The 14,088-nt window shown below is 44.7% G+C and overlaps 1 protein-coding gene across 1 annotated transcript in view; it reads right to left on the bottom strand.

The window, feature by feature from the left end:
• Positions 1-4,536: 4,536 nt before the first annotated feature.
• TSPOAP1 (TSPO associated protein 1) overlaps positions 4,537-14,088 on the bottom strand; it is a gene marked incomplete at its 5' end in the record, with an annotated part of 68,629 nt that continues 59,077 nt past the window's right edge. Inside the window, 3 exons of the mRNA XM_084299921.1 lie at positions 4,537-5,418; positions 12,113-12,241; positions 13,419-13,490. Coding sequence (XP_084156047.1) covers positions 5,203-5,418; positions 12,113-12,241; positions 13,419-13,490 — 417 coding nt within the window. The 3' untranslated portion in view covers positions 4,537-5,202. The remainder of the gene's footprint in view (positions 5,419-12,112; positions 12,242-13,418; positions 13,491-14,088) is intronic.

A 14,088-nucleotide genomic window follows, 5' to 3' on the forward strand; every position in this document is an offset into this window, starting at 1 on the left:
AAAGCCAATTGCCAGCCTTGCAATGAGTCACAGGTGAGGCTGCTCTTGGAGCAGTGTCCTGTTCTGCAGTTGCTTCTCTGAGACAGCTTTTGATTAACTGGAGTGAAATCAAAATCTTGTGCACCTAGAGCACAAGACATACAACAAGAGCTGATTTAGCCAGTTTTAGTCAGCTGGGTGGGGAGAAGGCTCAGAAGAACCCCACTGTTGGATTCGGCTGTCTAATAGAAGGATTATAGAGCAGGACTCTTTTCAGAAGTGCACAGAGAAAGGACAGGAGGCAATGGGCATGTTTGCTGCAAAAGAAATTCCTGTTGGACTTAATAAAAACAACTACAAGGGTGATGCAGTGCTGGGACGGGTCTCAGGAAAGTGGTTGGTTCTCCACCCTTGGTTCTCACTTGGAGAAGACCCTGAGCATCCTCCCTGGCCTCAGAGGTAGCCCTGTTGTGGGCAGGGGTTGGACCAGAGCCTCAGGAGGTGCCCCCACACCACGCCACACCTTCCTGTGCACTCAGCTTGTCAGAGACAGAAGCAAAGTACCTCTCCCTGAGCCACCACCATCAGCTGCTTGCACAACGAGAGCAGCACTGCTCTTGTGCAAAGGGGCAGAGCTGGCAGCTTGCTGAAGCCATTATCTCTGTGCTTATTTTGCTGTATCATGTAGCTCACTGGTTAGAAGGGGATAAGGATTTTTCAAAGGCTAGTGAGACAGTTAGTGCACATCTGTGCTGATAATTGCATTTCATAATAAGGAACTTACTTAATTGCTCTTAAAACTGCTTTAGAAATCCTGATAGTGGGAGGTTTTGAGAGAGGCTTTTTCTCTTCAGTGTTCCCTTGCCATGGAGATGTGGACGTGCTGCCAGATGGCCATGTGTGGGACCAGCCATGTATCTGGGCCTCTCTGTACAAGCCTTCTGCCAAGTATCACTGCAAATGCCAAGCCCTTGTGCTCAGCACCTTCACCTGCAAAGGAGACGCTGTGTGCTGCTTCTCTAGAGTAAAAAAATGAACATGTTAGCTCAAGCAATGTCACCTCAGAGCAGAGGTTTACATTCCAGCTGCTTGTTTGCCTGCTTGCCCAGGCAGAGTCCGCAGGAAGCATGGTTCTGTTGACCATGAGGTGGTCAGATCAAAGCACCAGGCATCTCCACATCACTACAGGACTCCAAGTTCTCCTACTGAAAAACACAATGATGACGATTGTCCTAGGTGGAGGTTTGCACCACTGATGGAGCAAGCTCTGTAGCGCTGAGTTTCTCATGAGGCAAACCCTCCTGGTTGGGCCTGCTTTGGACCACCACAGCTCAATTTTGAACCATGCCAAAGTGACGGTTTTATAGAAAAGTTTCAGTTGGGAGGTTCCTCTAAAGTCTGTGGTTCAATCTCCTTCTGGATTGATCCAGATCAGATCCACATCTGGATCAGGATGCTCTCCCACCAGGTGTAGCTCTAATGAGCAGGGGTGGTCTTCTCCATCTGTGCTTGCAGTCCCAACTGCTGAGTTCCAATGGTGCAGCTCCAGTGAGCAGGAAAGGATTTGACTGCTTTTACAGCAGTTCTGTCAAGTTATGGGCTCCTCAAAACTGCCAGGCAAAGCCCTTCTGACTGCAGATGGCTTTCTGACAAAACAGCACCTTTATATAAAGCCAATTATATCCTCATGAAAGAGCCTGAAAAATATCACCCCTCTTTCCAGTCCTCAGGGAGAAAATCTGTCAGACAAAAGCTGCTTTTCCATCAAGTCATTCAGGCATTTCCTTGGCAGTGCAGCAGGCCCAGCAGCACTGACAAACAGGACTGCTGAGGACTGAGTAAAGCTTCATGCACCTAGTGCATTTCTCTGTTTTTAACCAAATATCTGGACCAAGAGCAGTCAGGAAGCCCACAGTAAGCAAGCTCACATCCTGGCTACAGTAAGTGGATTGCTGGGACAGATGATCCCATTCCCCATGCACCCTCCATCCTACCCAGAGACACACACTGCCTCCCTCACTCTCTGGGACCATGGCAGTGATCCACAAGCCCAGGTCAAGCTCTTACCTGCATACTAGACATCTTCAGGTTTTACAGGTCTTAAGTAAGAGCTGTGCAAGAGTATTCAACTCTTGTGTTGCTTGAAGTCTGTAAAAAGCTGACCCAAGTCTTGTTCTTCTGGAGAAAGTTTTATAAACTCAGAAACTTGTCAGAACTCAGGCACTCCAGTTCCTCTTGGGAACTATGGGCAACCACACATTGATATTTTATCTCAATTCTGAGAAGACACTAAGTAAATTTCCTGAAGAAATAACTTTTAAAAATATAGATTCTGTCCACTGGCCTTGCTGCCTTCCTAACTTATTCTCTACTTTAATTTGTTGAGGATGTGTGTCCAGTGCCAGTATTGTCTGCTACCAAATATGCTTGGTGTTGCCAGTGATGATGTGCCTACCAGAAGTGAAGAGCATACTGGAGCTGCCAAGCGAAAGAGAATATGCATGCAGTAAATGGTCACCAAAGGCCCAGGAATGGAAACGTAGACATCCCTGTTAGGCAGCTCTTAATGAATATGCACAAAATCAAAAACAGGAGCAACTCCTAAGTGAGTAGAGGACACCAATCCCCAGGTGACCATTGGCTGCATTTGCATCCAGATCTAGACTGAAGGGAAGTACCTAAGGAAGGGCACAGTTTGGCAGAGGAAGAAACCAGAGCTTTGGATGTCACCAAGAGTGTCATCAACACCTGGGATACAGTGCAGCAATTCAAATCCAAAAGTGCAAAGCAGCATTGTTTTGTTTCTTAAATTTATTTTTTTAACCTACCAAGACCTGAAGGTCTTAAACCTTTCTCAGACTCCTCTCAGCTTTGCTGTAAAGCCTGCCTGGTGTTGGGGGATCCAACTGAATTAGCATGACTCCACTACGCAATGGGAGTCTGTGTATATAACTGTGATTTGGTAGCATGCAGCCCAGCACACGCCTGGTGAGCAGGGAAACAACATTCACCTTGTGAGGTATGAAGGCAGTACCAGAGCAAGTGAGCCATCCTGCAGGCACCAACTCTGAGCAGACACCAAAACGTTACAGCTGCTGTTTATCTAAGGACGTTGTTCTTCCGTTAGTCCCCTGATTAACTGGTAAGTGCAAGAACAGACAGTTTCTTTCAAAAGACCTCAAATGACTTGCTTAGGAAACTCCAGATCGTAAATTCAGTTAGAACAGCAACCAACTTCCTCCAGGCAGGGTAAGTGGAAGGTAAGTTACAGCATGGAGGGTACTTCTGGCAGCACTAGCTACCAAGATTAGAATCACAGAATCATAAATTATCCCAAGTTGGAAGGGACCCACCAGGATCATTGAGTCCAACTCCTAGCTCCACGCAAAACTACATGAAAATTAAACCATATGTCTGAGAGCCTTGTGCAAGCACTTCTGGACCTCCAGCAGCTTTGGTGCCATGACCGCTTCCGTGGGGAGCCTGTTCCAGTGCCTGACAAGTCTCCTGGTGAAGAGCCTTTTCCCGACAGCTCCTGTCTGAGCCTGCCCTGAGGCAGCTTCCTGCTGTTCCCTCAGGTCCTCTCACTGGGCACCAGAGAGAAGAGATCAGTGCCTGCCCCTCTGCTCCCCCTGGTGAGGAAGATGTAGGCCGCCATGAGGTCACCCCTGTGCCTTCTCTTCTTTAAGTTGAACAAACCAAGCCACATTAACTGCTCCTCCTATGCCGTGCCCTTTCACCATCTGTGTTGCCCTCCCCTGTAAACTCTGTAACACAATTATACCCTTTGTAGCCCTATAGGTGGTGTTACAACTGTCAGGGGAGGAAAACTCCAAGGCAGAGGAGACATGGGGTCTGACATGCTTTCAGGACTCAAAAGAGACCCAGCAGGCCTTGATACTAGGTTGCTGAGGACCGTCATCACTTATGTCTGCTTCAGATATTCTAAGAAAACCTTGCAAGCATTCATAGCTAAAGCAACTTTATGACTGTGTCCATCAAGTAAGATAGTGGTACACTGTCAAATCAAACATACCACACTCCCACCCCCCAAATAAGCAACAACGAATCTTTTGCTTTTTTAAGGAAAATGTATTTTTGTGAAAATAGACTTTATTATAATAAAATTTGATATTAAATAAAAACATACCTTATCACCAACACTTGTGGACACTGTGCTGGCATAATTCACATACCTCACGTAACTGTCTTTCTCAAAACATGTACCCCATTGAAACATGCAAAGAAAGAAACACTGAAAAGGATAGAAACCATGTCGTACAAAACTCTCCGTGGCTTAGGAAGGGATGTGTCTTAACTGAAGGAACACATCTCATATGAAAATAGCTGCAAACTCTCCATCCCCAGCTTTACGCTCCATCCAAGCTCCAACTGAGGAGCAGCCCACTGAAACAGCCAATTTAAAACTGTGAAAGAGGCGGACAAAATAAATAAATAAATAAATAAATAAATAAATAAATAAATAAATAAGGCGGAGTCCCCAGCCAGTGTGTGGTCAAGGTGAACCAGCCAAGAGCAGCTTACAGCAGCCCACGCTACAAGCTGAAGTATCGACCCCCTTCTGGGTATCGCTCCTTCCTCCACGGGAATCATAGAATCATTAAGGTTGGAAAAGAATCCTCACGCTGAAACATGACTGAGGCAGTGTGGGATGCTCCTAGGCACAGCTGCATATTTACAGTACAAATAACTCACTTTTCAGCCCAGAGACAGCAAAGAGGGTTCACAGCAACAGAAGAGTGCAATTTTTCTTTGCAGGAAGTGAAGGACTTGACACAACCTCCTTTGGACCAGAGAAATACCAAGGGGTGTAGTACAAGGGAGCTCTTCCTAAGGGGCTGGGGCTTTGCTGGGAAAAGCCATTTAGCTAACTTACAGTCAGAATATATTCTTAAAATTAAAATATTTACAGGGAACTGGTGCATTGAGGGCTGCATGGAGCAGGACACACTAATGTGGAGTTAGCTGTATCCTAGAGCTGAGGCCTCACACACCTCAGTGCTGTGACACTGTTCAGAGTCACTGCCAGTGGGCTCTCATCAGAGACCACAGCTCACAGACCCACTGAAGAGTTTTCTCTATTCAATATACACTTTTCCCCTATGAAAATACTCTAATCAGCTTATTGCAGAGGGCTTCTCCTGAATTTTCAGTGCCTGTGTGGACTGCACAGGCAGCCTACACCTAACAGTAAATCCTTTATTAGTTTTTCTTACTGGACCCAAGTTTTTTGAAGAGCTTTTTTCCTTTGAAGAAGAAGCCTCTCTTCTTTTTACTCTGACCAGGTAAATCACTGCATTTGAGAATAGCCAGCGATGCCTGCTCTGGACACTGCTCGCCTGTGGCAAGGCAGGAAGGTGGTTCAGTAGGAGGAGTTGGTGAGAAGTCGCTTTGATCAACAGACCCATCTGGATTTAACTGAGCAGGAAAAGAGAAAGAAAAGAAAAAAAAAGAAAAAGTAGAAGTTAGACTTGAAGAAGGACACGATGCCAACACAAACCTCAGCCAGAGAACCCTGCCTTCTCCCCACCAGTCTGTCCCACAACCTGTAAGGCTCAGCTCCTTTGTGCAGCTGCAGAATCAGTTAGGAAGTTTCCAGTAAAGTGTTTTATACCCCCAACACACTGCCTGACCTCAGACATTCCAAAATACGTTAACTTTGGACTTTAACTTTGGGCAATATCAGAAATGCCTCCACTGAGGACCTCTTGAAAGATGTTGCTTCACAGCTGAAGAAATTATGTTAAGCACCTTCTCAGTGCAAGGATAGAAAGGTAACGATGCATCCCATTATGCCTGCTGGCTGCTTGCGGCCAGGGGAGACTGGTGGGCTCCCGGCACACTCTGGGATAGGCCATTAAGAAAAACACCCCAGTAAGAACAAGGGCTGTGCAAGACCTCAAAAGTTCAAGTAGGCTGGCTAAGCTGGGAGGCTTCTGTAACAGTGACTGTGCTCTGTCAGGGTCAGAAATTTAGACCCTTGCAAGGCTGCTCCGCATCCATCAAATCTAATTACAGGAGGGGCAGAAAGCATGTCTGATTCTCTCCAATGGTTCCAACAATGAAAAAAAAAACAAGAATGTGGTGATGGAGCAGGACACAGGGAAGCCTTGAATCACGTGGCACAAAGCAATTGATGTGTTCTTAAGCAACCTGAGTATTTCAGAATATTAACTAGGATCTACAGCTCCAAATGATTCACTGTATGCTGCTCCTTTTGGAAATCACAAAGTGCCCTGGTCCTGGGTTCAGCTTTCTCTTCAGAACATGCTGATGTAAGGTCAGTTTCTGGCAGAAGACTTCTGCTTTACACAATCTCCTCTTCCTCGGTGTATGGATTGTGACCACTTCTGCTCTGGCATAGCACACTTTCCCAAGAAGTTGCCAAGTTCACCAGGGAAGAGGTTCTGGGTTGCTGAAGCCTAGGAGAGCCCTTGTCCCACTGCCTTCTCTTCCACACAGCTTTCATGTGCCTGACAGAGAACTAATTTTCTAGACTCCATGCTGTATATCCTACCTTGGCAGTCCCCAGAACCCATGACATGTGCTAGAGCTGTGCCAAGGAAGAGCCCCCTTGGCAGGTTGAAACATTGGCTCTGCTTGGGTCCCACTAAGTCAGGGAGAGTTGAGTGCATACTCATTAAGGATCGATCTGTAAGCAGCCACAGCTCCATCAGGGAAACTGAGTTAGTAACAAAGGCAGAAGGATGCCCCACCCAGGGAGGAAGCATTGCTGAAGAGCAAAGATGAGTCCTGCAGATGAAATGTATCAGAACCACAGCAGCAGCTGCTTGTAGCTCACTGGCAGGAGTAGATGTGCTCTGGTCCCATAGTGCTCCTGGTGAACACTGCTGAATGAAGCAGATGCACAGACATACCATCACTGCCATAGCTATAGGACTTTATGTGCTGTCGGTTCGCTTATTTAAAGTTTCCTAAGGTTACAAGCAAATGCAGCCCCACTCTATCACCCCATGGCTGTTTCAGCAGCCCACCTCCTCCGTGATGAAGAACATGAAAAGTAGCTGTGATTTCTGCTCCTCCTGTAGAACAATATGCTGCTGTGAAACAACCTTCCATGTGAAGTTCACACCTTGGTCTGTCTGGCTTAGCAGAACCAGAAGATGTGGGAGCAATGTAAAGGTCCCTGCACAGCCAGGGCAGCAAAGGCTTGGAGCCCATGCGCTGCTGGATAACATTTTTCAGGCAAAGGTGAAACAGTTTTAGGGCAGATCTGAAGTGGCCCAACAAACCTGATGCACTTTCTCCTGCTGAGCTAGGCATGAAAAACTGCACGCAAAATGAGCGGCAGGTATCCAGATCAATTCATGAATGACACAGTTATTTACTGTAATAAGGATAGCACAGTATCAATATAATTATCAAACATCAAACAGTTAAAAGGAAATGACTAGCAGTTTCCAGCCTTTGTGGCTGCAAGTCCTTCTTATTTCCAGCTATGGTAGATGATGCCCATGCAGATTTTTATACACAGAGGCACTCACACACAAGTATGTGCAGATATTCTCACAGGTCTTTGTATGGCAGAAAAACAACAGAACCAGTTCACAGATTCATCTGGTCAGAGACAGGTAACACGAAAAACAAGGGATTCTTCTCTAAGAGAAACTTAAAGGAAAAACTGCTCTGGCAAGCTGTGGATGCCCCATCCCTGGAAGTGTTCAAGGCCAGGTTGGATGGGGCTTTAAGCAACCTGATCTAGTGGGAGGTGTGCCTGACCAGAACAGGGGGGTTAGAATTAGATGATCTTTAAAGTCCCTTCCAACCCAAACCATTCTGTGATTCTGTGAAGATCCTGATAAAGCTATTGGGGTTGATAAACAGAAGAGTCACGTTAGTTTTCAGGAGACACTTTTCAATGCTCTCTCTGGTATTATTGACTTGTATAACTTCTGGAAAACAATGTTTGAAAGGAAGAAAAACCACAGATCTCCTCCCACTGCCACCCAAAACCAGGGGTCTCACCCCCCAACCCCAAAATTGTCAGACAGAACAATTATCCAGACTAGGTTGGTTTTAGGGACTAAGTGTTGCTACTTTCTTAAGTTGATGGTGTATGGGGGCATTTCAAGAAATGAAAAAAAAACACAGACTGAACATGGGTGCTCAGCCTGAGCAGGATTTCTGCAACGGCTACATGAGGTTCTTGTTGCTGAGGTGCTTGAACAGTGGTAGAATGGCAAGGCTGAATTTCAAAGCAGGTCTTTTCTAAACCTGAATATCCAGTACTACTACAGTCCCATCATGGTCCCCAAAACCACCAGATAATTGTTCCAAACTGTACTTCATGTGCAGAACGTGGCTTCTCTTTAATACAGAACTAACTTGGCAGGTAAAGATCTGCCACCAGAGGGTTTGAAGCTGGACTTGATAGCAGAGCCCCAAACCAGCCTGTCAAACTACAAGCAAGAACAGGAGTAAATTGCAAGTGCAGGACCCTTTAACAGGCTAAGCTGGGTGGGAAATTGAAGAGATCTTCTCACACGAACTTACATGGTTGCTCTCTCTCTATGTATCATTCATATCTATCACTGGACTCTTCTCTTCCTCATTCTCTGAAGAAAAGAACCACCACGGCAGAAATAAATACATGAAATCAATTAGAATTGAATACTTTCTGAAGTTGCTTTACAAACGGTCTTTGACAAAAACTGCATATTAGTGAGGCAAAAATATTCATTCAATAGCCGCAGCATTAAGGTAAACTGCTCATAGCTGGTGAACATGAGTGCTTCAGCGCCCTAGCTTGTGATCATAACTTCTTGGACACTCCTCTTTGTACTGCATTTTTTGTTGCTCAGTCTAATACCAAAACGACGTTACTTTGAAAGTCAAACTGCTTTACCTTTTTCAGATGCCAGCATTTTAAGATTTACTCAAAAATAATTCTAATAATTCACCTTCCCCAGTTCAGTTTGGAAAGTTAATTGTCCTTACCCTCAGGCCTTTGGCATAGCATCAAGGAGAAGGGAAATGGGAAGAACACACATAGTGAAAATTTTAAATCCAAGAAGTTACAGGCAATTTTAAAATCATTCGTGGTCATGCTGGAGAAGCTTCTGTTAAAACTGGAACTAGCTTTAATACAATCCAAAGCTCTGATGTTAATACCATGATGAGTATGCATGCTTGCTGATGTCTCAAGACGAAACTGGCAAATTTGTTGGGAGACTTTTGCTATGTTGTGTCCCAGAACATTCAAACAATACTTCTCTAGAGGCTGCCATGCATCTTCTGTCTTTGGTGATTTTTTGCGTAAGCCCTGTCCTCCCACCCCATCTCATCTCAAACAGGAGCAGCTGTATGTGTTCTGCCTACATATACATGCCAAAAACACACTTAACTAGCATGTTCATAAACTCTGCAGAATGAATATGACAGAGTTTGGAAAGCCTCATGCTTGGCTGTATCACTCAGTTTATGACAGCTCGGGGATGGCCCTTAAAATATGTGTTTTCTATAGGAGAACATGTTTCTTCTTGCCTTACCCATCAAGTGTTTTGCTCATAGGTCAGGATGCTGTAATTGATGACACAGCCAAAAACTCAGTGGGTCAGGTCTCTTCTCAGGACTCGCTAAACATAACTAAATGCAGTTATCTAGTACAAGCTTCATTATGAGCAGGATAAATATACTGTTTTACATGGGGGGAAACATTCCCTTCGTATTTGGAAGCTGTTTAAATGGAGCTGGACTGCAAAGCACAAGCAGGACTGCACATAATTAAGATTGTTAAGCCAGAATCACCAAGGACAGGTGTGCTGGTGAAGCAGGGAGGCAGCAGGACAGGAAACTGTCTGCCACCACATCTATGTTATAACAGACAACAGAAAGTCATGCTTGCATAGTTAATGCAGACTCCCAATGATACAAAATTGGCTTAAGCATCAAGAACTGAATTTTCCAAGTTCCCAGACTTCACAAGGAACAGCGGCTCATGGATTGGCCAAGTGACAAAGCTACCAAATGTATCCTGGCCTAAGGCAACAGCTTCCCGCTCTGCAAACCCCAAGTCTGATCAAATGCAATGAAAAGCTCTGTTGCATCTCTGGCATAGAAACACAAATAAACTGAAGGCCAGGCAAGCCTGAAACAGATCTATATTAGGAGGGTTTATCATGTTCGAGAGGTATTCCTGTTTAAAAAAGGTGTCATGAATCACAAAAAAAAAAATTACAGCTTTGAGCATCCAAGGATATATGGGCCAAACTGCTGTGTCCAGGTGAACAGTCAACTCCTGCTGAACCCAGCCACAATGGAAAGGGGAGAGAGGAGAGGAGCAGCAGCAAACTGTAAAGCATCAAGGAGGAGCAGCTTGTGCTCCCTGCTCAGCAGGGGATCAGATGGATTTATTGTGTATGTCACTCTGTTTATCAGCCTTGTTGGTCTCTCTTACCTCTATTCAATAGAATACCATTTTCAAATGGCAGCTCTCTGAACCCTGAAGGTTCACTGAATTTCCTATTATTTTTTTTTTTTCCCCCACAAATTCTGGGGCCCAGGCTGGGGATGTAATAATGACACCCCAATACATGAAATAGGCCCTTGCTGATCAATGCCAGAGAGGACGTCAGGTCCACAATAAGCTGTACTATGAATTCAACCTGCTATAATTGTACTGGTCTCCTTTGGCACTTTCTGTTCTCATAGATGGATAATTTTTGAAGAGTCAATTGTTCTGATAGGGGAACTGGAGAATGAAATCCACTCTGAATATTTGTTTCTAACCAGAAAGTTAGATCTGTGTAACCTCATAGCTGCTAAACCCTGGTAGTAACAGCTCATTAATTTCTCTGATTGCTCAGCAAGGACCAGCCTTTGTTGGCTGAGATCAAAGTAACTGAGTATCCAAAACAGGCAAACATAAGGGTCCAAAACCACTTCTGGGTTTAGAAGATGATCCAGCCAACTACCCTCAAATCTTATTTCTGAGGCTGTCCTTCCACTTTCCCTCATAAGACGACATTGAGACTGTGGGACAAACATTACACCAACAAAGCTTCAAATGCCTGGAAGCAAAAGAGGGGGCTGTAGGTAGAGCTTGTGGAAGTCCAGGCAGCATTTGAAAGGTAAGTGGGAAGTGAGTAAAGGCAGAGCAGGGAATGAAAAATAAGACAAATGACACTGCAGAGAGATGGAAAGTGAGGGTGACACCAGTGAAGAGTTTGACAGAGGAGGATTTAGGACCGCATACATCCTTAAGGATTGCCTCAAAGCCAATCTAGGCCTGCTCTTCCACACTTTTAAGGGCCTGTATAATAACCTCTCCGTGAAGAACTGAAGGTTGAGGAATAAGTACATTTGAACTGGGACGAGGCTGTGTCACTCCCTGCCTCCCACTGTCTAGAATGCCACAGCACAGGCAGTGACCAGAGAGGTGTCACACTTTTGGCCTTGCTTTCTGAGGACTGACTGAATCTGGCAGATGACCCCAATGTCCTGCTTAAGCATTTGCTTGAAAAGTATCAGAAACACAATGCAAGGGGGATAGCCCAACCTTTGAACCCCTTGCATCTGTGGGTTGCTCCCATAGCCTTAGCCTGTGGATCCACTCCTCAGATCTGTTTGATCCTTCCCTCTATGTTTTTTTGGTTGTTTGTTTGTTTTGTTTTGTTTTCCTGAATACTCCTTGGACAGATTTAAGATACATCTAACTTGGGATGGGTGGAAAAGCATTGGTGCTTAGGTGTCAATAACTCCAGAACTCCTTGGCATGGATATGAGCAAATATGAGGAATTTCATGTGTCTGGGGATCTGGCTGAACTGCTTTGCTTGCAGCAGGATTTCACCACTGACCTTTGTGTGCATCTGAAGAACCTGCTGGTGGGACCTGTGATGTTCTTTGCTCACATGACAATAACAAGCATGAGGTCCCAGAAAATGTTCTTGCTTTGTGTCTCATTTTGTACTATACTGTCTTTAAGAAGAGCTCCTGGTGCTCCCTTCTAAACTTCTGGGCTCCCATGGGATGAATCAAGCTACATGCAATAATTTAAATCACTCCATCAGACGCTGCATGCTGTGCAACACCCACTCTCCAACCATGTCACAGCTTGGATGTCTGTACTATGCAGAGTCTCACAATCTTACCTGGCTCTCAGAACTCAGTGGGAAAGCATCTTTATCTTTTGAATGAAGTTCCTCAACCATGCCTCCATCTGAAGTTACAGCTTCCAAGAAGTTTGATGGGACAAGCCCTCTCTGTTGGTTCAGCTCTCCCTGAAAGATCAACGTTTAGTTCCCGTATCAGGTTTCCTGGCTGATGGAAAAATAAATAGAGGTGCAGCCCTATTCCAGGAAGGCTATGCTATGGCCTGAGAGAAGCCCAGGAACACATTCATGTTGGAAGCATCCTCAGTAAGTTTCACAACTCACATTCTTGCTTAGTTGTGGAACAATTCAAAATGCAAAAACACATGAGTGTAAAGGAAGAAAAGATGATGGCAAGCTATGACAAATGTATTCCAGCAGCATGGACAGACACCTCTAAGTTGTAGACTATGAAGACTATTTGCACTTTACAAACTCAAAAAAAATCTACTAATAACCTGGAAGCAACTGGAACATGATTGTGCCACGGGATTCCTAAAGGTCTTTCATTTGTTCTGGTATTTAATTTTTTAAAGAATGAAGTACTGCTAGTACAATGCCCTGTAGGCCTTTTCTCTGTGCTCACTGACATCTGGAGCTGCAAACCAAGCTTGGCTGTCTTTCCAAAAATTTGTCTCTATTTCAACAAGAGGTAGCTGGGTGAGACAAAACAACCTCAGCAATGTTGTCTGACCAACACCATGAAGGAAGTCAAACAAAACATTCCTAACAATGCCTCCAGACTTCATCTAGTGGTGCACCTCAACTTTGATGTATGAATGCATGCTGTTTTCTGTGCAGGAAAAGAGGGATGATCCAAGGGCTAAGAAACATGTCTAACACACAGCTTGCTGGCAGGCACGGTCCCCAGCTATCCACAGTAAATTAAACAGATATCAATGTTTGTTGAAGTTGGTTTGTTGATGTGTTGCAGGATGGGGATCAGCATAGGTTTTGTTCTTATATTTTAGCCTCCTGTCCTGGTTAAGACCATGTGTCAGAGTCCTTGGCAACAAATCAGCTTGTAGCAGATGCTGATGCAACTAATGTATGTGCAGTAAACGCATCTTAGGCTTTGGGAAACCTGCAGTCAATTTAGTCCAAGAAAGAAAATCAGAATCATTTGGAATATTAGGTTTAGAGGAGAACATGGACTGCAAGAAACAATCTGCTTATTCTAAGGAGGCATGTGTTCATGTGTTCCAGCAGCAGAATATTTTGTCCCCTAATTTTTGCTCTCCTGCCACTAGATTGAATCCAAGGATTTCAGATGTAGCCAAAGGACCCAGCCAACCCCAATACTTACGTAATAGAATCCATCATCATCCATGGACCCAAACACAGTGATAATGTCCCCTGCGCTGAAAGTCAGTTCAGCCTGCAATGAACAAAAGGAAACAATGGTCACAGGAGGAGCACTGCCCGGAATTTCTCACAAGGTTGCCCTGGGCTGCTTGCACAATCTCACCATGAGTGAGGGAGGCCATTGTGATAAGACTTACAGGAACAGAATGCAGAACAACCAACCTTGGAAACTGTAGAATTCCTTGTTGAGTAAGCATTTCATAAAGTATGATAAGAGCAAAATTTGTCTCGTAAACCAATTTTAATAGAACTTCAAAATGGTACCTACTACCTGTTATAGAAAGGGGTGCCAAGAACAAACTAAACAAGCACCAGAAATGCCTTTTTTTTTTTCCTTTTAATATAAACACTAAATCCCCCTTTACCTCGGATGACTGTTCTGTATGCAATGCTCAGGGTGCTCCTTGGAGCACAAGACCAAGGCCAAGGATATAGGCATTCTCTTCTAATGGAAGGAATCCCCCCAGTTACAGTGAAACATTTGCTCTAAGATAGGAGAAGCGGAGTCTTTCAACAGGCTGCATAATGGGCAAGACCCACTGAAGACATGTCTTTACATGCAATTCCCAGACCAATGGAAGCATTGGCTCGAAGAGACCTACTTCTGATAC

The sequence above is a fragment of the Netta rufina genome (assembly GCF_964035555.1).
Source record: "Netta rufina genome assembly, chromosome: 21".
NCBI classification, from domain to species: Eukaryota; Metazoa; Chordata; class Aves; order Anseriformes; family Anatidae; genus Netta; species Netta rufina.